Here is a 21,462-nt window from a genome sequence, read left to right as displayed (position 1 = left end):
TTGGATATTCCGCTGCTCGTGGATGCGGAGATATTGCTTGACTCGTGGACGGTGCTCGGGGGCGTGGACTTGGAAAAGGTCGTTCGCCGCCTCACTGAGTCGATCTGCACAGAATCGGTGCACAAGATCATGTAAGGGAGGTAGAAAGACACACGAGGAAAGACTCTGGTTTGTCCCTCCAAGTTCTGAAAACAATCACGGTTGGCGTCTGTGGTAACAGGTTATAAGTTGTTGTAGCAGTAGCAAGACTCCCTGGACTTCCGGTAGGTACGTGAGGAGTGATTGATCGACCGTATTGTCGGTGCGGGGAATTTGCAGCCCCGAGATTTTTATATTTCGACTCATTTATTGCTTTGAAGACGATGGAGCTCCGAGCTCACTGATTCAACTGCGCTGTTTCTTGCTACAGAGTAGAAGCGAGTTCTTGTCGCAATTCCGGCAAGCTACCCATACCCAGCAAATCCAGGTTGAGGGCATGTCCTCGACTGGCCAACCGTCCGCCATGGACCTCGACCATTCCCACGTCAATGGGACAACCACGCCGTCTACACCCAAGCCGTCTGGACTGGCATTGACCGAATACACCGCCAACCCTACACCACCTTCTGAACGAGCAGATATCCCTTCCTACGACGTGCCTCAAGATTTCCTTCTCCCCACGGGCTACCCAGATTACCTCCGACTTATCCTGACGTCCCGAGTCTATGATGTCGTCTCCGAAAGTCCCCTGTCTCATGCCATCAACCTCTCCAACCGCCTTGAGTGCAAAGTCCTTCTCAAGCGAGAGGACCTACTCCCTGTCTTTTCCTTCAAGCTGCGTGGCGCGTACAACAAAATGGCACATCTCCCACCCGAGGTACGGTGGAAGGGAGTGATTGCTTGTTCCGCCGGAAATCACGCTCAGGGCGTGGCGTATTCGGCCAGACATCTCAAGATCCCCGCTACAATCGTGATGCCCGAAGGGACCCCCGCGATCAAGCACCTGAATGTTAGTCGCATGGGTGGGAGCGTGGTTCTGCACGGGCAAGACTTCGATTCGGCCAAGGAACACTGCCACATGCTGGAGAAACAATACGGATTGACCAATATCCCGCCCTTCGATGACCCCTATGTCATTGCCGGACAGGGCACTATTGGCATGGAGTTGCTGCGGCAGGCCTCTTTGCAGAACTTGCAGGCTATATTTTGCTGTGTTGGAGGTGGTGGCTTGATCGCTGGGATCGGTATCTATGTTAAGAGAATAGCACCGCATGTCAAAATCATCGGCGTCGAGGCTTCGGAAGCAAATGCCTTGGTAGAGTCGCTGAAGGCTGGCAAGAGAGTGCTACTACGGGACGTTGGATTGTTCGCCGATGGCGCAGCGGTCAAGACCGTAGGCGAGGAGACGTTCCGAATATGTCAAGAAGTCGTGGACGAGGTAATCGAAGTCAGCACAGACGAGATCTGTGCTGCCATCAAGGATGTCTTCGAGGACACTCGATCCGTGCTGGAGCCTGCCGGGGCGCTGTCACTGGCGGGCCTGAAGAAATGGGTCGCAAAGAATCCCTCGGCAGACGCCAATCGAGAACTGGTCGCCGTGGCCAGCGGCGCCAACATGAATTTTGACCGCCTACGATTTGTGGCGGAGCGCGCCGCCCTTGGTGAGCAGAAAGAAGCTCTCCTGACCGTGACGATACCGGAGCGACCGGGCTCTTTTGCCCAGTTGATCGAAGCGGTGCTGCCACAAGCCGTCACGGAGTTCGGTTACAGGTATTCGGGTCCTTCTCGGGCACATGTACTGATGGGCATCTCTGTCTCATCGGCGACGGCGCGGGCCACGGAACTCGAGTCGCTCTTCTCCCGACTTTCGGCTGAAGGCATGACCGCGACGGATGTCTCGGACGATGAGCTTTCCAAAACTCACATCCGACACCTCGTTGGCGGACGGTCAGGTCTGAAAGACGAGCGACTGTATATGTTCGAATTCCCCGAGCGCCCAGGGGCGTTGTTCAAGTTCCTCCGCACTCTTCGCCCCGGCCAGAACATCACACTGTTCCACTATCGCAACTATGGCGGCGATGTGGGCAAGATTCTTGCTGGTATACAGTGTCCCGATGCGGAGAGAGATCAGCTGGAGGACTTCCTGAAGGACATCGGCTATCCGTTCAAGGAGTGTACTGACAGTCCCATCTACAAGATGTTCTTGCAAGAGTAAAGACGGAGATTCTTGCATGGTTTGATCTAACGATACCCGGTACGGCGTTGAGTGGAGATAAAACAAGGATATTGGCACGAATAAGCAGGCGATAGAAGTTGTTAAGAAGTCATTGTTCTTGTTAGATGAGAGGTCTGTATTCAAATGGATAAACACTGTGCCAGCCCAACCATAATCCGGCGCATACTTGATATACGCTTTTTACTACCACAACGACTTCTGTTGTGGCATTGTAGGATTCTTCAGAAGATCGAATGGGACAGTCCATGGTAATTGATGAAGAAAGAGGACGGTAGCTTAAGTAGTAACAACAACTGGTTATGTCTTATCATATTCCTGTGGTCGCTGTTTCTTGTATCTGCCTGCGAATAAAATAGAGCAAAACAGAACTCGTCCAATGTCTTCTTCCTGTGCCTTCATCCTGCAAAATACCTAGGTACCGTTCACTTGATTTTTTTTTGACATCTCGACGTCTCGCTCGACGGTAATAAGTCTACAAGACGTACGAAATCATGGTGTAACCTGCTGTGATCTCCTTATCTTCTCTTCTGCGGCCCAGATCTGTGCTATGGAACATTTCAACTCGTGTCACCTGGAGCATACGGAAGTATCCTCGACTTCTGTCGATTTATTGGGGATCTCGGGTATCTATCGTCACCATGAGTTCAGGTCCCAGCCATGGAAGCAATCTAGTTAACAGGTCATCTTCACCTGGTCCTCTAATTCCTTCCTCACCAGCACGACTAAGTATCTCTGGTCTACACAAGGCCGATAACGCAATCCCATCCACTCCAGCCGCGCAGCCAATCATCCCATCTTCACCAGACAATCCTTTTGCTCAAGGTGAGGATGCGAAAACTTACTTCACCCGCTCCAATCGGTATTTCGGACCTGTATCAACGTGGAAATCATGGACCGAGGAAGAGAGAACAGTTGCCCTTAGTTTGGACCGCCTCAGGAGTCAGGACTTGAGTCTACACCTGTTCAACGCGTATCACCTCAAACGGAAGGCCGCCAAATCGGCACGCGGAAGGAAGCCCAAGAGGAGCAGGAAGGGTAAGGAAAGGGCGGCATCAGTTGCTTCGATCACAGACGACGCTATTGCAGGTGATCAGGAGGCGCCTGAGAGGCAGTTCACTCTCCCCAAAGCCTGGACAGCTTGGCCTTTGCCGGCCGACCGGGTTCCTAGAGAGGAATTGCTTCCTCAGGCCGGAAGCGGCGCGTTACGTGCAAAAATCGACTTTCGGCCGAGCGCCAATTTGGAAGCATGGCTTATTGCGACAGCGACGAAACTTGCTCGAGAAAGATGGAGTGACAGGCAGTGGGAGAAAAAGGAAGCTAACGTGGAAAATGATCACAAGGAATCGGACCTCGGGATTGACCATGCGCTGGATGCTGAGTTGGAAAGTGAAGACGAACATGAGGGAGAGAATGCACAACCGGGCTTCCAATTGTTCTCATCCCAAGCCGTTTCCGTCTCAGACGAATCAGAAGGCAATATCAGCACAGAGATGAACGAAAAGACCGATGACGAGGAACGCGAAACCGATCGACCTCCTGTACCTCTTGCGGACGATGACACGGCAAGACGATACTTCATTCCCAGTGCCCGACATATTCTGTCCAAGCTTGACCATCTTCTGCTCGGCCTCCACCGTGCAAGGCACGCCTACGCTGCGAAGCCGCATGGGAGGTCACGGGGCAGAAACATCTCTCGGACATCTGGAAACCAAAGTAGTACTGAGATCGAAGATCGAGATGAGGAACCACGCTCCACCTCGCGCCGCGGACGTCGGTCGTCATCAGCGAAAACAGATGTCTCAAGCAGTTCCACTAAACCCAGCAGAAAGCCTGAACGTGCTGAACATTTGGGACTACGAGACTGGAGTGAGGTGGTCGGTATGGCTGCTTTGACTGGATGGGATCCGGGCCTCGTGGAACGAGCAAGTGAGCGATGTGCAAGACTCTTTGGGGAAAACATGCTGTTCCGTACGTTCTACGAGGGTGATGCCAAAGCAGGCACCACGTCGCATGTCACCGAACGCTTGGCCGTGGACAGCGCGAGTTCGGTCAGTTCGCTGGAAGCGGATGACGACCACATTCCTGTATTCCGCACATCGGCGCCGTGCGAGGCGTGTCGACAGTCCAGATCGAGGTGCCAGCCTGCAGAGTCACAGCCCGGCCTCTCGCGGCCGTGCGGGAAATGTCAGGAAACAGGAACCTATTGCTCGGGTATTACGGTCCAAGACAATGCCAGCATAGGAGCTGGGACTGAGCGCCATTGTCCATATGAATCATGTCCCAGGCACAACATCCCCTTCCGAAAACAATACCACCTCCAAAGACACCTGGACAGCGTGCACCGTAACTACTCTGGTGCTGGAGACCAAAAGTGGCTCGCAAGGTCATCGCCAAGCGCGACTGCCAGTGGCGACGTTAGCGACGCCGACACCGACTTCGATATGTCTCTTGGTTCGACTCATCCCATCATCTGTCCGGTCCCTGGCTGTCCGAGAGGCAAGAAGCCCTTCCCAGAAGGAAGACGACTGTATGAACATGTCAGGCGGATGCATCCCGAAATGGATGTACAGGATGTGAAAGAGCTGGAAGCTAGAAGGAGAGGAGAACGCAGAGGGCGGTGGAGAGATGAGAGACGAAGGAGGAGTGTCAGTACACGCAGGTCGGCCAGCCGGCGCGCCCGCCTTCGCGAGGCATCTAGCCTGGTCAGTGAAGGTGACGACGACGATGCTGACTACAGAGAGTAACGTTAGGCGTGGGGCCTGGCCTGCCAAGTCCTGTTTCATGTAGGATAGGATACTATCACTATCTCCAAACTGGGACGAGATTACACCATCAACGAAACCATGTCGTAGGTTCTGTGTGTGATTTTTTCCATCTATATCAAGAAGGGCCGGTGGTTGCTGTGGATGGGAACCTCGCTTAAGTAATCAGCCTCGCAAGGCTCTACTACGGCTCTGATATTGGAATTACAAACTTGAATCCCACCACTTCCATCTCTCAACGCATCACCATCTCTTCCCCAGTTGTCTTTTAGAGTGGGCAGAAACATATTCAAAGGCTGGCTGATCAGAGTACATGTTTTGTATTGATGCCGCCTACCGCGTATATTCAAGGACCTCTTCTTGATCTTCCGTCCGGGATTTCGATGACCGCTTCCTTGCGTGGCCCGCATGGAAACAGAACCATCGACAGGAAACATGACGACCACTGCTCTTTCGCGGACGGACAATCGAGTGCCACCGTTAAGGCAAATGCGGAAGGGCACCAAGTCATGTCAGGAATGTAAGTGGCCTCGCACGACTTGTTAGTGTTCCGCGGCGTCTCCCCCCGATTCCAGGAAGTGCTGTCGTCCTCACTCCACCATGAAGAATGCGATCGCTATGGTTGTGGCCCAGGAAATGTCCCCGAACATTTGGTGCCAGTCAGCTGCTGTTCTGTAGACATTCATTGGAGAAAGGCACTGCTCATGACTCGCCTATGGGTGGTTGTGCCATCTCTTCTCTTCGGATGCATGAATGCAAAACGTGTATCAGCATCTCACTTACAAGTCACAGGTCGACGCCGCAAGATAAAATGCAACTACCCAAGTCGATCTGATTCGCCCCCCGATACTCTTCCAACCAGGTCCAACGTCATTGGCAATGCCACCGGCGACCCGACGACGATATCTCCCACGACGTCAACCGGCGCCACAACTCCAAGTACGAGCGCCGACATGAAATGTATCGAATGTCTCAAGTACAACCGCGTGTGCGAAATACAGGGCTATGTGGACCCGAAGCCTGATATTTCGGAGTCGAATGGAGTCTCACGATCCAGGAAGCAAATCTACAAGCGCCGGAGAGAGGCCACGGACAGTTCAGCCTCGCCGGATCATGACAGACGTGTTAAGGTCCGCGTGCATAGAATGCACTCCATGGTCGAGAGGCTTGCTCGAGAACGGGGATTGCATTCGGCATCTGCAACGAATGGCTCACATTATCTTACCAGAAGGTCTGAAGCGTCTGGTTCTGACGGAACTCGGTCGATGCCTGTAGGTGAAGAGCCCAGCGAGGCTCAGACACCCAAATCGCTAGCGTCCCATGGAGGCTCGCAGGCAGAGCGAGCTTCGAGGCTGCCGAAGTCAAGTAGACAAAAAGGCGCCCTCCCAACAATCAAAGCCGGCGAAGAGTCGATAGAGGAGCAGAGCCCGCTCCTCTCACAGCTATTCAATAACGAAGTGGTATGTTGTGTTCCGGAATAGCCTCAAACTTGCCCTCTTCAGCTTCCACCCCTTTCGTTCCCTCCAGATAGCAAGGACTCTTGCCCTTTCTCTCACAATGCCATTCTGACATTGTCTCTCTTTGCTGTCTAGTTCACACAAACTCCCTACACTCCGGCAGTCCTCATCGAGAAGAAACGTGTCCTCAGCTTCTTGGATGGCGACTCTTCAACAGATGTCGAGAAACTTCGCTCCACAATCGCTTCGGAGCCGGACATTTTCAAGGCCCTCGACATCTGTGCGCACTGGTGGGTTGCCTGGCGTGACCAGGCATTTGCTCTGCATGAGGCATTCTTCCAGCCGGCATTGTCAACGGAGTCCTCCAGATCAGGATGGTTTGGCTCATTTAACGAGCGTATAAGCTCTAGATTAAACCTCCGCAGCCAACCGACGCAAGTTTCGCTCCAGGATTTCGTACGCATAAAGCTCTCCCAGGACACCGCTGTCTCCGTCGCCACCGGTCTTTTCTGCATTGTCATGTCATTGCAGCAGCTCCGACCTGGCGTGGACGATCTCGATCTCCACCTATCTACCTCACCGGCCGACCTGGCCGAACGGATCGTCATGGCTGTCGATGCCATACTTCTCTCTCGTTCCTCGAATCCAGCTTACAGACGTGAACCGGGCATCTTACTTCTGTTCATGATGCGAGCGAAGATGTATGCCGAGACACACCAGCTCCGTAAATCATGGCTGATGATCCGGAGAGCGACTGAGACCACAAAAGCAATTGGTTTCACCGACGTCAAGAACCTCCCCAGCTTGTCTCCAGACAGTTCGAGTCCAACGGAGGAGGAAATCAATCTATTCCATCGGCAGCGCTTTGTCGGCTCCATCCTCGAGCTCGAGCGCCTGATGAGTATGGTATTAGGCCTCCCGCACGCCGAGGACGAGAACTTTTCCGACCGTCTAGCTCTTGCCGTGCTCAGAGGTGAGATCCCAGTGCCGGGCCAGGACCGTGAGGCACCACCACCGGCCGATATCAAGATGCGTGCACTGCGCCGAGTTGTGGCCGTGGCAGCAGGCCGTGTCAATGACCGCAACGCCAGCTCTGAATCGCTGGAAACGAAGCTCGAAGCTACAATGAAGATCCAAAACACTCTGGACGAGGCCACGAGCGCGATGCCTGCAGGCTGGTGGAATGAGAACTCCCACCTGCAGTATTCTGACCAATTCGCTGCCTACGAGCATCTCCATACACAGATGTGGTATTGGCAGGTCCAAGCCTTCCTTCACATGCCATTCATGCTGACGCCGGCGTCCACCTCTCCTCAGGCCAATGTCTTCTCTTCGACTGACCGCAATCGCGACCGCCATCACATTCCTGCATCCCCGGACCCTTACCTGCTGAACAGATACCTCTGTCTTCAGGGCTGTCGCAACATGCTCTGCGTCTTCAACCTGCTGCGTTCGGAGCCGTCGCTGGCCGTGTACATCTGTCCCTGCGAGGACTTCCAAGGTGTCTTCAGCGCCTGTATTCTCATGGTCGGCTTGCTTCTACACCGGACCTATCCGCATTCGCTCGCTCCCACGCCCACGCTCTCCACTGCCGCGGCTCCCGCAGTGGCCAATCTAGATACTGATCTTGCCCTCATTGAGGACGTCAAGGATGTCTTCCGTTATCGAGCACCGCAGCAGGGCGGTGGTATTAGCAAACAGGGGCTCAGGGTGCTTGAGGTGCTGGGCTCGTTTCTGGTGGAGGACTTTGAAAGCACTGCTTCCAGAACGAGGACGGTGGTTCTGCCATATTTCGGTGCGATTCATCTTCAAACCAAACAAGCTGTCTCTACGGAGGACCCAGTCAAGGGCGCAATTGCAACGGATCACCAAGACCTCTCACAAGGGTCGTCGCTGCCAGAATCGGATCTGTATGAAGATGCCACATTCCAGTTTCCGATGGAGGACTTTGACCTGAACTGGGATCAGTTCATGTTCGGCGATGAGCTGGGCCAAGATTGGAATCTTGATACCCCTGACTTCCCGATAGAAGATGGTCAGTGGGAATAGGTGCTGCATGGCTGCTCTGGACTGCCATGATAAACATGTCTTTATGCTGTATTCAGCAGGCGTCCGATAGTCGACTCTGTCTGTGTAGACACGGAGCTGATTGATGACACGATCACAACATATAGACCGGACTGGTCAGCTTTAGCAGAAGCTCATGCCGTAGAGAGCAGTATCATGGCAGCACTGTGGTAGTATATCAATACCCAAATACCTTAGGTACCTAGATAGCAAGTGTAGATAGTCGATAGGTACCTACTGTGGTATCTCCAAATCTGTCGTCGGTGGTCGGTGATCGGTGGTCGGCGATCTTTACCCCGAACGTCCGTCCGTCATTCGCTGCGACTCGAACTCTGAACTTTTTGCGCAGATCAAACGAATTGCATCGCATCACGACCGACAACCTCAAACGCGCATTTGAACGCGAGTCGAGGTCGCTATGCCGGCCACCACTCCTGTCCGTACCGTGCGACACTGCCTGTACGTCTGTTCGAGCTGCCGTCAGCATCTCTCCGCGAAACAATCCTCGAGACCCCTGGGAGTTCCGGCTCAGAAAAGATGGATTTCCCACGGCCATGTTCGAAAGATTCAAGAGGCGGAGAGAGAATGGAGGACGAGGGCGGAACATATCGAGGCGGGAAAGATAAAACCGATGCTGAAGATGCTTGAAGAAAGGGGTTATATCAATCAAATAGTTGGGTATGGATGGCCTTCGCGACCGTAGTGCGCAAGACCGGCTTTTCTAATCTGTCGTGCAGTTTACGGCAGGATTTGGAACAATTACTGACCCATCGTCGGGTCGGGGTCTATGCTGGCATAGACCCTACTGCGCCATCGATGCACGTCGGTCATATGATTCCTTTCATGGTGTTGGCGTGGTTCTACGTCCACGGCTACGATACACACTTTGTTGTAAGCACCACCTCTCCGAAGTCTACAATGTAACTATCGAGCGGTCACTTACCGGTCCAAAAGCTGGGAGGATTCACAGCCAGCATTGGTGACCCCACAGGACGGTTGACCGGCAGAGAGACTCAAGCACCGGCGATCCGAAAAGCCAATATAGCATCGATGCATGCGCAGCTCAAGAGACTCGGTGTTTCCATTGAGAAATATGCCCATCGGCGGGGCTACGTGAAGGAATGGGCCTGGCGGAGGGCCCTGGACAACAACGTTACTTGGTGGACAACCACTTCCGCGAGAGACTTTTTGTCAATCCTGGGTCGGCACGTCCGCATCGGCCCAATGCTGGGCAGAGACACGTAAGGACGGACACGAAGCGAGAGTAGAATCGGCAAGACGAGGCACTGACACAGAGCACAGAGTCAAGAACCGAATGGAAAAGGGGGACGGCATGTCCTTTGCTGAATTCAGCTATCCTCTGGTCCAGGCCTGGGATTGGTGGCAGCTGTTCCAGCGCGGCGTTCAAATCCAGATCGGAGGAGCAGATCAATTTGGCAATATTCTGGCTGGGGCTGAAGCAGTCAAGCAAATCGCCAAGGAGTCTCACGAATATCAGCAGACCCTGCGACAGACCCAGCTCATCGACGAAAACAACGGAGTCAAGGTCACTTCGGACCCGTTGGGCTTCACGGTGCCGCTGTTAACCACTGCTTCTGGCGAAAAGTTTGGCAAGAGTGCGGGAAACGCCGTCTGGCTGGATCCGGAGCTGACCAGCATCTTTGATCTTTACCAGGTGAGTATGGTCACTATATGTAAAATATTGGCAGACTGACATGTCGAACAGTTCTTCTTGCGCACCGCCGACGCCGACGTCGAAAAGTACTTGAAGTTATTTACGTTTTTGCCTCTGCCGGAGATTCGCGAGTTGGTTCAAGAGCATGAGAAGGATCAGTCTAAGCGCGTGGCCCAGCATAAGCTGGCCAAAGAGTTCGTCGAGCTTATCTACGGACATGAAGCGGCGGCAAATGCCGAGGCCGAACATCGACAACTGTTCAACAAGAAACTCACTCTAAGCGATGTCACAGCGAGCGTGGCCGAAGCCCGGTCGGCCCAGCCTGCCATGGAGCAGCAGGGTTTTATCAATCCTTCCTTGAACAAACATGCCCAGCCACTACGGCGGGAGGACAATGTGGCTGTTCATCTCAAGTTGCCCAAGAGCCTGGTCATTGGGAAACCTCTAAGCCATGTACTCTGGGCGGTGGGCCTCGTTGGATCTCGCGCCGAGGGTCAGCGCCTGATCAATGCCGGAGGGGCGTATATCGGTGCCAACGCCGATGCAAGAGGTGGAATGGACGATGCGCTCAGCTTCACGCCGGCGAAGACGGCGGCGTGGGAGGAACTTTCCAAGTTTATCATTGACGGGAAAATCCTCATTCTCCGCGTCGGGAAATGGCGGCTGAAGATCATCGACATCGTGCCAGATGAAGAATATGAAGCTGCAGGATTGACTTGTCAAGCCTGGGAGGCGCTGAAAGAAGCCCGGGCCGCAGAACAAGCGAGCGAAGGCAGCCAGGCCACGGAGCAAAAGGCGTCGTGAAGGCGGGCATGTTGACCAAGGCGCCAATGCTGACTGACCTCTTGCTGTATCAATGTTGTAGTCTACCACTATATCATGTACTCTCCGAAGAAGAATATACCCGATTTCTGGTACTTTGCTCGAGTGGCTGGTGGGGGGTTGGTAAGAGGACAAGGCTAAAGGGGAAGGGATGACATTATACGGAGGAGTTAGTACATGAAAAGACTAGCACTCACTCACTATACGCGTCGCTTTGTCCCTTGACGCGCTAATCTCCTCCACGCGATTTCCCATCACCACCGGCACCCGAGAACACCTGCTGTCCTGCTGTGACTTGCTTGTACTCCTTCGTGTTCCGTCTCTGTATTTCATCGTCGCTCTCTACACGACTCATTTTTCTGCTCTACTACTTACAGAAGTCAGACGGCTGTTAGCTGTCAATATGCCCAAAAAGACGTCCACTCCCACTTCCTCCACGCCTACGTTGAAGACGTCGTCTTCCTCAGGTGGACAGAGGACTCTCCTTGGATTCTTTCAGAAGACACCGTCCACCGGTTCCCCAGCTCCGCTACCTGCGCGACCAACGACTGCAACACCCGCTCCGACAAAACCGCGAATCAAGTCTGTTGGGACGACCTCCGCTTCTACCCTGACCCCTGCTCCCAGTAGCGACGCAGTCGACCTAGAAAATGAGGACGACCAAGTGAAGGCAAGTTCGCCTGCTTCCAAAGGTCTGCCATCGCCAGCTTCGACTGACGAAGGGCAGACTAATGGAGTAGAAGAGCTGAATGCTCGTGGGACGCCAACGAGACGTGTAATACCCGATCCCTATTTTCCATCTGTATGCTTGGCCGCTGACGGATGATTTAGGCAAAGAAGAAGACCATCAGCTACATCGAGTCTGACGACGAAGGCACGGACGATGACGACGTCTTCAAGCCTACACCTGCAGCGCGCGCGAGGCCTACGAAACGAAGACGACTCGACGATAGTGCCGACGAGGATGTTTATGAGCAGGAAAAAGAGCCAGAACAGGACGATGACGGTAAGTTACCGACTCATCCTACACGTCTTGTTGCGGCCCGGCTGACCTTGCAGATATGGACGACTTTGTTGTCCCAGACGACTCGGAAGACGATGCACCACGAGCTGCGAAACGCAAGCGACCATCCCAGCCCGCGTCTCGCAAGATTTCATCCCGTGTGACGCCTTCCACCGACAACGCCGATGTTGATCTAGACCTAGACATGGATCTTGGCGAGGGCTCGACAGCTCAACAGTGGAAGTATGATCCTGTGAACCCTCAACCGTTACAACCGCGATCCTCCAATATCCCCTCCAAAAAGCCGGGCGGAGACGGGAGCAAGAAGCAAAAGGCACACCTGACGGAGCCGGAGCAACGACATGCTTGGCTCGAAGACATCAGAGACATTGATCGAAACCCACCAGGCCATCCCGATTATGATCCTCGAACGCTGTACATCCCTCCAATGGCGTGGGCGAAGTTCTCCCCATTCGAAAAGCAGTACTGGGAGATCAAGCAGAAGTTCTGGGACGCGATTGTGTTCTTCAAGAAGGGCAAGTTCTATGAACTGTACGAGAACGACGCCACCGTCGGGCACCAGTTGTTCGATCTGAAATTGACTGACCGCGTCAACATGCGGATGGTGGGCGTCCCGGAGTCCAGCCTCGAGATGTGGGCGAATCAGTTCGTGGCAAAGGGCTTCAAAGTCGCCCGTGTTGACCAGCAGGAGACTGCACTGGGGAAGAACATGCGGGAACGGGACGAGAAGCCCACTACGGCGGGGACCAAGAAGGGGAAAGAAGAAAAGGTCATCCGGAGAGAGCTTGCGTGTGTTCTGACCGCCGGCACTCTTGTCGACGGCACCATGCTCCAGGATGACATGTCAACGTACTGCGTGGCCATCAAGGAATCCGAAATCGATGACATGCCAGCATTCGGTGTGGCGTTTGTCGACACGGCCACCGGACAGTTTCATATCTCGCAGTTTATTGATGACGCCGACTTGACCAAATTCGAGACGTTTGTTGCCCAAACTCGCCCACAGGAGATTCTTCTCGAGAAGGGTGAGGTCTCTATGAAGACGCTGCGAATCCTGAAGAACAACACTAGCCCCACAACCATCTGGAACTACTTGAAGCCGGGCAAGGAATTCTGGGAAGGCCATATCACGGCAAAGGAGATTGAGGCGAGTGACTACTTCCCCCAGGATTGGCCCGAGGTTCTTCAAGAGGCCAAAGACAAGGATCTTCTCATGTCTGCGCTTGGTGCTTTGATCCAGTACCTGAGGACACTCAACATTGAACGGGACTTGGTCACTCTAGGCAACTTCACTTGGTATGACCCCATTCGGAAAGCCACCAGCCTGGTGCTGGACGGTCAGACCTTGATCAACCTGGAAGTGTTTGCGAATTCATACGACGGAGGAATCGAAGGCACTCTATTCCAGCTCCTCAATCGGTGCATCACGCCCTTCGGCAAGCGCATGTTCAAGCAATGGGTCTGTCATCCTTTGATGGACACGAAAAAGATCAATGCCCGGCTCGACGCGGTTGATTCTCTCAACGCCGACACCAAAATCCGGGACCGATTCACTTCGCAAATGACAAAGCTGCCGGATCTGGAGCGGCTGATCTCGCGCGTTCATGCCGGCACCTGCAGAGTGCAGGATTTTGTCAAGGTGCTTGAGGGCTTTGAACAAATTGACCATACCATGTCTTTGCTTCGTGATGGAGCAGGAAAGGGAGCAGATAGTGAGGGTGTCATCGGGCAGCTCATCGCTGCGATGCCCGACCTTCAGCCGCACCTGAAATACTGGAGCGACGCGTTTGACCGGAACAAAGCCAAAGAGTCGGGCGTTTTAGTCCCCGAGCGGGGCATCGAAGAGGATTTCGACGAGTCCCAAGACTCCATCGATGCCATCCAGGACGAGTTCAATGGACTGCTCCGAAAATGGCGCAAGCAGCTGGGGTCGAATGCCATCTGTTACCGCGACAGCGGCAAGGAAATCATGCAACTCGAGGTGCCCGTCAAAGTCAAGGGCATCCCGAAGAACTGGGATCAAATGTCGGCCACCAAGCAGGTCAAGAGGTACTACTTCTCCGAGTTGAGGTCGTTGGTCCGCGAGCTCCAGGAAGCACAAGAAACACACTCTCAAATCGTCAAGGAAGTCGCCGGTCGCTTCTTTGCCCGGTTTGACGAGAACTACGACATCTGGCTCGCCTCCATCCGGATCATCGCACAGCTGGACTGCCTGATCTCCCTGGCCAAGGCGAGCAGCAGTCTCGGCTACCCCAGTTGCCGGCCCGAGTTTGTCGACGAGGACCCTACCAGCGGCAGATCGACGCTCGAGCTGGTCGAGCTCCGTCATCCGTGTCTGTTGGCCAAGGTCGACGACTTCATCCCGAACGACGTCGTCCTCGGCGGCGCAGCAGCCAACCTCAGTTTGCTGACTGGAGCCAACGCGGCGGGCAAGTCGACTGTGCTCCGCATGACCTGCATCGCCGTGATCATGGCCCAAATCGGATGTCATCTGCCGTGCCGCCTCGCGCGCCTCACGCCCTTTGACCGGATCATGTCGCGCCTCGGGGCGCAGGACCACATCTTCGCGGCGCAGTCGACTTTCTTCGTCGAGCTCGCCGAGACCAAGAAGATCCTGTCTGAAGCGACGCCGCGCAGCCTGGTGATCCTCGACGAGCTGGGCCGCGGCACGTCGTCGCACGACGGCGTCGCGGTCGCCCAGGCGGTGCTGCACCATCTGGCGTCGCACGTCGGCTGCCTCGGCTTCTTCGCCACCCACTATCACTCGCTGTCGGCCGAGTTTCGCGGCCACGCGGAGATCCAGGCGCAGCGCATGAAGATTTTGGTCGACGACGAGCAGCGCCGCGTCACTTTCCTGTACAAGCTCGAACCGGGCGTCGCCGAGGGCAGTTTCGGCCTGCACTGCGCCAGCATGTGTGGCATTCCCGCCAGCATCGTCGACCGTGCCCAGGAGGCCGCTCAGCAGTGGGAGTATACCAGTCTCATGGCCAAACGCCTCAAGGCCGATGCTGGAGAAGGCGAAGGCGAAGGCGAAGGCGAAGGCGAAGAAAGCAGCAAGAAGCAGGGAGAAAGCGGGAGGACTCTTTTGCCGCTTGGCATCCTCAGCGACGTGGCGTGGATGCTGCAGGACGATGCCAGCGCCAATTCCAATGCCAATGCCGGCGCCGCCGACCGGCCCGTGGTGACGGAGCGCAGCATCGATACTTTGGTCAAGTATATCGAAGCGTTGTGAAGTGAACAGAAGGTTCATGTTTGAGAGTACTACCAGTACATGGTTGTTTTATCACTGATTGCTTGAGGATTGGGGAGTTGAAGGGGAAGGGGAAGGGCGTTGCTTGCTTTCCCGTCCAGACCCCATGTTAAGAGAACAGGGGTTGTCCGACAGTGGTTACCTCTGAGAGCTTCTGTTCTTCTTTTCGTGCGTGACGCGACCTGGCTTAGGTAGACGGTCTGATTTGTTCCAAGGATGGCGATGGCGAGGGATCTTGCTGCTCTTGCTTTCTATCTGATTTCGGACGGGGTTGTTTGACCATGGACGGTTCGTTTCCGTTTCCTGTCTGGTTGTCTCTGATCTGTCTAGACACCTCAGGTATGTAACTTAAGATTCTCAACCTATGGGTAAAGGCCGGTTCGATTCGGCTCGGCTGTGTGCGAATGTTGTCGTTGTCAATACCTGTGAGAGAAAATAGGAGGGAATTAGGGACGATATCCCCTCCACTCTGGATGCTTGAGCGAGTTTGCTTTTCGCTTTCTTCTTTTCTCTCTAATGCTCGCGAAACTGCCGTTCTCGTCTCCTTTCTCCGCCCTGACAGTAACGAGAAGGAAGAGCTCTTTACTCTTTATGTTCAGATCAAAATCAACAGGGAAGAGAAAAGTATCGATGATCTTGATGCTCGGAATCGAGAAAAGAAAAAAGGAAAAAAGAAATGAATGGTACCGGGTTTGACTGAGAATCTCTTTTCGCTGTCTGCGGTCTGAGGTCTGCGGTCTGGTCGATTGAGAGGAGGGATCTTACTTCCAGTTGACATCCGTGGCACCATGATGGGCCTCCTTAGCCTAAGGACCAACAACAACCAACCTAGGAATGCAGTTTCACCACTTTTCGTCTCTTGTGCAATTCGTTCCTCTGTTTTCAGCTACCTAACCCACCATTGATTGTCCTGGACGGGATCACAGCTCAATCGACCATCTGGCAATGCGATGCAATGTATGGCCAAGTTCAAGTCAAGCTCATTTCCGTGTCCATCTTCGCCTTCGCGTTCATGCTCATGCTCATGTCTTCGACCAACTAACTCTCTTCCCATTCCCTCAACCGGCTCTGCAAGACAAGACAAGACAAGACAAGACAAGCCACAATATGAAGAAGCTGCTATTGTGGCGTATGAGCTTCGTTTGAAGACGAGAGAACAGTGAGAGAGGGTTGCCATGACTCTGGCCGACCTAGACAGAGCTGTCCACGCCATCGACGGCCTGGGACTCAGCCTCAGCCTCGTCAGCAGCAGCAGTAGCATCTTTGGCCTTCGGACCGTGACCATGACCATGACCATGACCAGTGATCTTCTTCGAGGTATCGACTTCAACAGTAGAACCAACATCTTCTGGGCTTCTGTTTGACAGGCTAAAAGTTAGCAGGACTTCCCACAGGACTGGACAGGATATCTGCGAAACAGAAAACGAGACAAAACATACTCAGCTGGAAGATTCGCCACAGAAGTGATCGGTTTCTTGCCAGTCAAGAGATCATTTGCCTCGGCAGCCTCGGCGGCAATCTTGTCGCGACGCGCCTTCTCGACATCGTCCAAGTCTTCGTCGGCATCATCAGCATCGGCGACAACAGGGGAAGAAATGACGGTTGCAGGGGTTATTGGAGCCTTGCGTGGTTTGGTCGCCTTCTTGGCCTTGGTCGGAGTTGCAGGCTCGACACCGTCGTCTTCATCGTTGTCGTCGTCCGCAGCTGCAGCCGCTTTGGCTTTCTTGACGGGAGTCTTGCGCGGCTTCTTGGCCGGCTTCTCCTTGTCCTCGTCAGCCACGGCCTCACCGTTTGCTGCGGCCTCTGCCTCCTTTTCAGCCTTGGTCTTGCGGCCTCGCTTCTTGCCAGTTGAAGTGGTGACAGCTGGACCGGTGGTGGTGGTCTTGGGAGTAGTTGGAACATCTGGGGACGGTCATGGTCAGTATATCTGGCCGTGAGCCGACAATGATCGAAACACCCAAAAGTCGTTCGATCTATCGTCGTAGCTTGAGACTCTCTCACCTTGAGTGCCTGCGCCAGAGTCACCATCTCCGATCTCAGCTTGGGCAGTTGCATCTCCCGCAACACTACCAGCATTGTCTTCGTCATCTTCCGCCGCCGCCGCGGCTGCTGCAGCCTTGCTAGGCTTTCGGGACTTTGGAGTCGCGGCTTTGCGAGGAGTCTTGGGTTTGGCCGGACTGTCAGACGGAGTTGCGCCCTCGAAAAGTTTCTTCTTAACCACGGCCCAGACCGATCTAGCGGACGCATCACCCTTGAGACCCAGTTTGGTGGCAAGCTCGGTGTAGTCGATCTAGAGGCCGGTCAGCGTCAGCTGCTATTTCGGCCTAATCGTAGAAGAGATCGAAGAAGAAAGGCTACGACGAAGAGACTCGTCAAAGCCAGCAAGCTGCAGCTACTCAACTCACTTCGATGTTGCCAGTCTTGAGACTCTGGAGAGCGGCCACGACGACTTCCATCTCACGATTAGTCAACGACGGCTTAGGCGGCTTGGGAGTTGCGTCAGCCATTGTGATGTCGATGTTGACGTGGTCTTGGTTGTAGACGTTGTGCACTGGGGAAGGAGGATGGAAATGGAAGAGGAAGATCAAAATGTGGTGTGAGTGGTAGGTGGAACGGAAGAGCAAGTCTCAGGATGAGTTGAGAACCGCAATATATAGTCTGTAGGTAGAAGCTCAACACAGAGTGACTTTGGCGGAGACGAGTGACATTGGTCCCAGAGAAGGTGCGTGTGTTAAGCAGCCGGTACTGGCATGTGAGGTGCGAACTGAGGTTCAAGCGATTTATTACAGAGGCAACGCAGTTCGTAGTTCATGTCATCGGCGCCATTTGGAGACAACACTGCTTTCCATCCCCGTGAGTCGCTCGTACACCTTGCTCCAGAGTCCAGGAGTTACGTCTCGTGCAGCTTTTCCATTCGCAGACTCCGGCCGGACGTAGAATTGAGTAGGATTCCGTCTCAGAAAGCCCCCCCTCTCCACCAAAGGACCGAACCATTCGAAGCTCACAGGACGGAAAGAGCTTTTGGCAGGCCTGGTGTTTGCGATTTTCAGCGTGACAAGATCCGTGAGAGTTGATGCCCGCATGAACCTCAGGTCCAGCGCGGAGTCAGCTGGTAGACTTTTGGCATATTCCATTGCCAGTTTAGGCGAGTGTTGGACGGAGGGGGGAAGCCGGAGAAAAACTTCCGTCACCATGGGTCTCAGAGTCCAGTTCACAAAAACAAAGGGGATGAAGGCCGCCAGCCATACTGTAGAGCCAATATCAGTCAGATGACAACTGAAGACAGCGCTGAGAGACACATACCACCGGCAACCAGCCAGATAGGGCTTCCATTCAAATAGTGCGCCGGAACAACAATGGCTGTGACAAAGCAGAGCGCAATGATGGTCGAAAACCGGAGGAAAGTGAGCATGTAAATCCTGCCATTGCCTGCAGTGTATATGCGAAACCTCGTTTTGTAGACTGCAACGGGTCAGCCTCTGCTGTGATCTATAGCGTCGTTCTGTCTGGCGTCGTACCTTTGGGTTCACTTCGGGGAGGCAGCCTCCTTGTCAGTTGCTCGATGTGAAGCCGCTCCCTCGGCGACAGAGTCAAGTTCGGCGCAACCTCAGCCTTGGGTATGACCTTCAACGGCACTTCCACTTTCCGGCCACTGTCCACGGCGTTTTGCTCCTCGCCAACAGGGATCAGTTCCTTGCTGGCTTGAGGGTTTGGCGGGAGAGTGGGTGAGCTCTGCGTTTTCTTTTGAGCTTGTATTTGACTGTGAACCACCTGGATGGGCAAGTTGTCGGCCTTTGTCACGGGCTGTGACTTCTTTAACAGCGGTCGGAGGGTACTGAAGTGCGTTCTTCGAGTAGAGGCATATTGTCTGGCGCAGGACTGAAAAGCGATGCGCACTTCAGCAATCAAGACGGCTGGAATGGTGCCCATCTGGGGAGCCGTGCTTGAGTATTAGTATATCGTCTCTTGAGACCGTGGACTGGTCTGCGATCTGCGTCGAGAAAAACAATGAATGTCGGAGTTTCAACCCAGTTTCTGAAAGAGGGAAACTGCGCCGAGCGACATTCGAGGCGGGAACATCTTCATCTTGAACTCACTGTCCGCGATGTCTGATCGTTACCTGTGTATCTGAAGGCCGTCAGTCAGATCTCACAATGGCCAGTGACACTGACACCCTCATGATTATACGTATATCCTTTTAACGCCGGCCGCAATCATGTCGTGCTGGCGTTGGAACGGGGTCCTAACCGGCCTCGTTCTCCTGTCCCTTCATGTCCTCGCATATACGCCTCTCTCCAATGACACCCTTCTAAATCTGCTCCCTCAACCGCAACCTGCCGACTTCGACATCAAGACCGGGGCTCTGCTGGCTCCGATACTGATACCTCGAGTTCCAGGCACCCCAGGATCTCAGATCGCTCGACAGCACCTGGTCGATTTCTTCCAGCACTCACTACCATCGTGGTCGGTGACATTCCAGAACTCGACATCCAAGACTCCCACGCACGGGAACACCGAAGTGCCTTTCGTGAATGTGATCGCTACTCGTGATCCGCCATGGCTGCAACCAGGAAACGTCGGTCGACTGACGCTTGTGGCGCACTACGATTCGAAATATAAGCCGGACGGATTCATTGGGGCGACGGACTCTGCGGCGCCCTGCGCCATGATCATGCATGCTATGAGATCCATCGATGCGGCTCTGACCAAGAAGTGGGAGAGTCTTCAGTCCGCGGGGGATCTTGATCTGGACTTTGAAGAGTACAAGGGCATCCAGGTCTTGTTCCTGGACGGAGAGGAGGCTTTCCAGAGTTGGACAGCCACCGACAGTATTTACGGGGCCAGGTCGCTCGCTGAAGAATGGGAGCATACCATGAACCCGGCCACGAGCATCTACAAGAACAAACTGGATTCAATCGATCTGTTTGTCCTGCTCGATCTGCTCGGCTCGCCAGAGGACCTCCCCATCCCCTCGTGGCAGCACACTTCCCACTGGTCGTATGTGAAGATGGCCGAGGCCGAACAACGACTCCGAAAGTTGGAGCTGTTCAAAAGCACCCCTTCTCGCACCTGGTTGCCGGACAAGGACAAGAAGGAGACGGATATCTTCAGCAGCTATGTCATGCAAGACGACCATCTTCCGTTCATTGCTCGAGGAGTTCACGTGCTGCATCTCATTCCGTCTCGGTTCCCTTCGGTTTGGCACACCATGAAAGATGATGGTGAACATCTCGATGTCCCCACCGTGGAGGATTGGGCACTGCTTACCACTGTCTTCGCCGCCGAATACATGGAGCTGGAAGGATTCTTCGAGCCTCCACCGGCCACCCAGAAGATCAAAAGACATGCCGAAGAAGTCATCAGCAGAACGGAGTTATGACCATAAGATTTAGGCGGCGGGGATATTCTAGACGGGTCCCAGCTCCTGCATTTGACATTCCTCATCTGCGGGTGCGCTAAGACACACTTCGTGCTCAGCTTTGGTCGGCCGGACTCGACATGCTACCGGCTAGAGGCTGGACCCCTATACAGCGCCGACCCATACTCTTCACTGTTGTCAGCTACTTCTTGCGATGGCGAACGACGTCCGCTAGTTGACGTGGTCCGATCCTCTGACACTTCGCGTCGACGTGAGCAGAGAACCAGCTACGTGGAAGGCATTACAGACATCTATGTCTTAAGCTGCCGCAGCTCAAGGGTCTCATATCCTTCCTCCCACCCTTGGAATCACAAACGAGTAATCGTCATCGAGATTACTGGAGGATAGCTTGAAGCCTCGGCGGCTTGCACAGCGGCAAACCCCAAGGAAAATGCGCACCAAAAAAGAGCAGGGATTCGGTGCAATTCTGTGGTACCACGAATTAATGAGGTAGCATCCCCATCCACGGCGACACAAGCCTTCTTCGTCCTGGCATAGCGATCTACGTGGCGAGGCACGTCTTTCTGGACATCCCAGGATCCCGAGGAAGATTCACGCTGATGAGGCGCTCTATGCCAGGATCGAGTGGAATGGCTGGAACTGGACGTGCGACTCTGACCGGGGCTGGGGTCGGACTGCCCATCCTGTACTGCCTAATATACGAATCGGATCCATGACTGTTAACTTCTTCAACAGCCTCATCTTAGAAGCAAGCATCATCATGCCTGGCAGTTTAATCGTTGTCACGGTTTTCACAGGTAGCGAAATGCA

The 21,462-nt window shown here is 54.1% G+C and overlaps 8 protein-coding genes across 8 annotated transcripts; 6 read left to right on the top strand and 2 right to left on the bottom strand.

The window, feature by feature from the left end:
- Positions 1-502: 502 nt before the first annotated feature.
- On the top strand, positions 503-2,194 carry A1O1_00930 (threonine ammonia-lyase, biosynthetic; the record flags this gene model as incomplete). Its single annotated transcript, XM_007721845.1, has 1 exon — positions 503-2,194. The coding sequence occupies one exon, from the start codon at positions 503-505 to the stop codon at positions 2,192-2,194; it is 1,692 nt and encodes a 563-aa protein (XP_007720035.1).
- A 659-nt stretch (positions 2,195-2,853) lies between these two features.
- Positions 2,854-4,959, top strand: A1O1_00929 (uncharacterized protein; the record flags this gene model as incomplete). The annotated part of the gene is made up of 1 exon (XM_007721844.1): positions 2,854-4,959. One exon carries the CDS (start codon positions 2,854-2,856, stop codon positions 4,957-4,959), a length of 2,106 nt encoding a protein of 701 aa, XP_007720034.1.
- A 767-nt stretch (positions 4,960-5,726) lies between these two features.
- Positions 5,727-8,483, top strand: A1O1_00928 (uncharacterized protein; the record flags this gene model as incomplete). Its single annotated transcript, XM_007721843.1, has 2 exons — positions 5,727-6,437; positions 6,570-8,483. 2 exons carry the CDS (start codon positions 5,727-5,729, stop codon positions 8,481-8,483), a joined length of 2,625 nt encoding a protein of 874 aa, XP_007720033.1.
- Positions 8,484-9,185: 702 nt separating this feature from the next.
- A1O1_00927 (tyrosyl-tRNA synthetase) lies at positions 9,186-10,980 on the top strand (the record flags this gene model as incomplete). Its single annotated transcript, XM_007721842.1, has 4 exons — positions 9,186-9,392; positions 9,456-9,742; positions 9,804-10,176; positions 10,228-10,980. The coding sequence occupies 4 exons, from the start codon at positions 9,186-9,188 to the stop codon at positions 10,978-10,980; spliced, it is 1,620 nt and encodes a 539-aa protein (XP_007720032.1).
- A 421-nt stretch (positions 10,981-11,401) lies between these two features.
- On the top strand, positions 11,402-15,254 carry A1O1_00926 (DNA mismatch repair protein MSH6; the record flags this gene model as incomplete). The annotated part of the gene is made up of 3 exons (XM_007721841.1): positions 11,402-11,773; positions 11,830-12,004; positions 12,058-15,254. The coding sequence occupies 3 exons, from the start codon at positions 11,402-11,404 to the stop codon at positions 15,252-15,254; spliced, it is 3,744 nt and encodes a 1,247-aa protein (XP_007720031.1).
- Positions 15,255-16,462: 1,208 nt separating this feature from the next.
- On the bottom strand, positions 16,463-17,779 carry A1O1_00925 (uncharacterized protein; the record flags this gene model as incomplete). The annotated part of the gene is made up of 4 exons (XM_007721840.1): positions 16,463-16,628; positions 16,712-17,174; positions 17,274-17,562; positions 17,678-17,779. The coding sequence occupies 4 exons, from the start codon at positions 17,777-17,779 to the stop codon at positions 16,463-16,465; spliced, it is 1,020 nt and encodes a 339-aa protein (XP_007720030.1).
- Positions 17,780-18,085: 306 nt separating this feature from the next.
- Positions 18,086-19,202, bottom strand: A1O1_00924 (uncharacterized protein; the record flags this gene model as incomplete). Its single annotated transcript, XM_007721839.1, has 3 exons — positions 18,086-18,519; positions 18,576-18,734; positions 18,791-19,202. 3 exons carry the CDS (start codon positions 19,200-19,202, stop codon positions 18,086-18,088), a joined length of 1,005 nt encoding a protein of 334 aa, XP_007720029.1.
- Positions 19,203-19,488: 286 nt separating this feature from the next.
- A1O1_00923 (uncharacterized protein) lies at positions 19,489-20,652 on the top strand (the record flags this gene model as incomplete). The annotated part of the gene is made up of 1 exon (XM_007721838.1): positions 19,489-20,652. One exon carries the CDS (start codon positions 19,489-19,491, stop codon positions 20,650-20,652), a length of 1,164 nt encoding a protein of 387 aa, XP_007720028.1.
- Positions 20,653-21,462: the final 810 nt, after the last annotated feature.

This window comes from Capronia coronata (assembly GCF_000585585.1).
Source record: "Capronia coronata CBS 617.96 chromosome Unknown acBCG-supercont1.1, whole genome shotgun sequence".
Lineage (NCBI taxonomy): Eukaryota > Fungi > Ascomycota > Eurotiomycetes > Chaetothyriales > Herpotrichiellaceae > Capronia > Capronia coronata.
The sequence above is the reverse complement of the archived record's forward strand: the minus strand, read 5'-3'. Positions and strand labels throughout refer to the sequence as shown.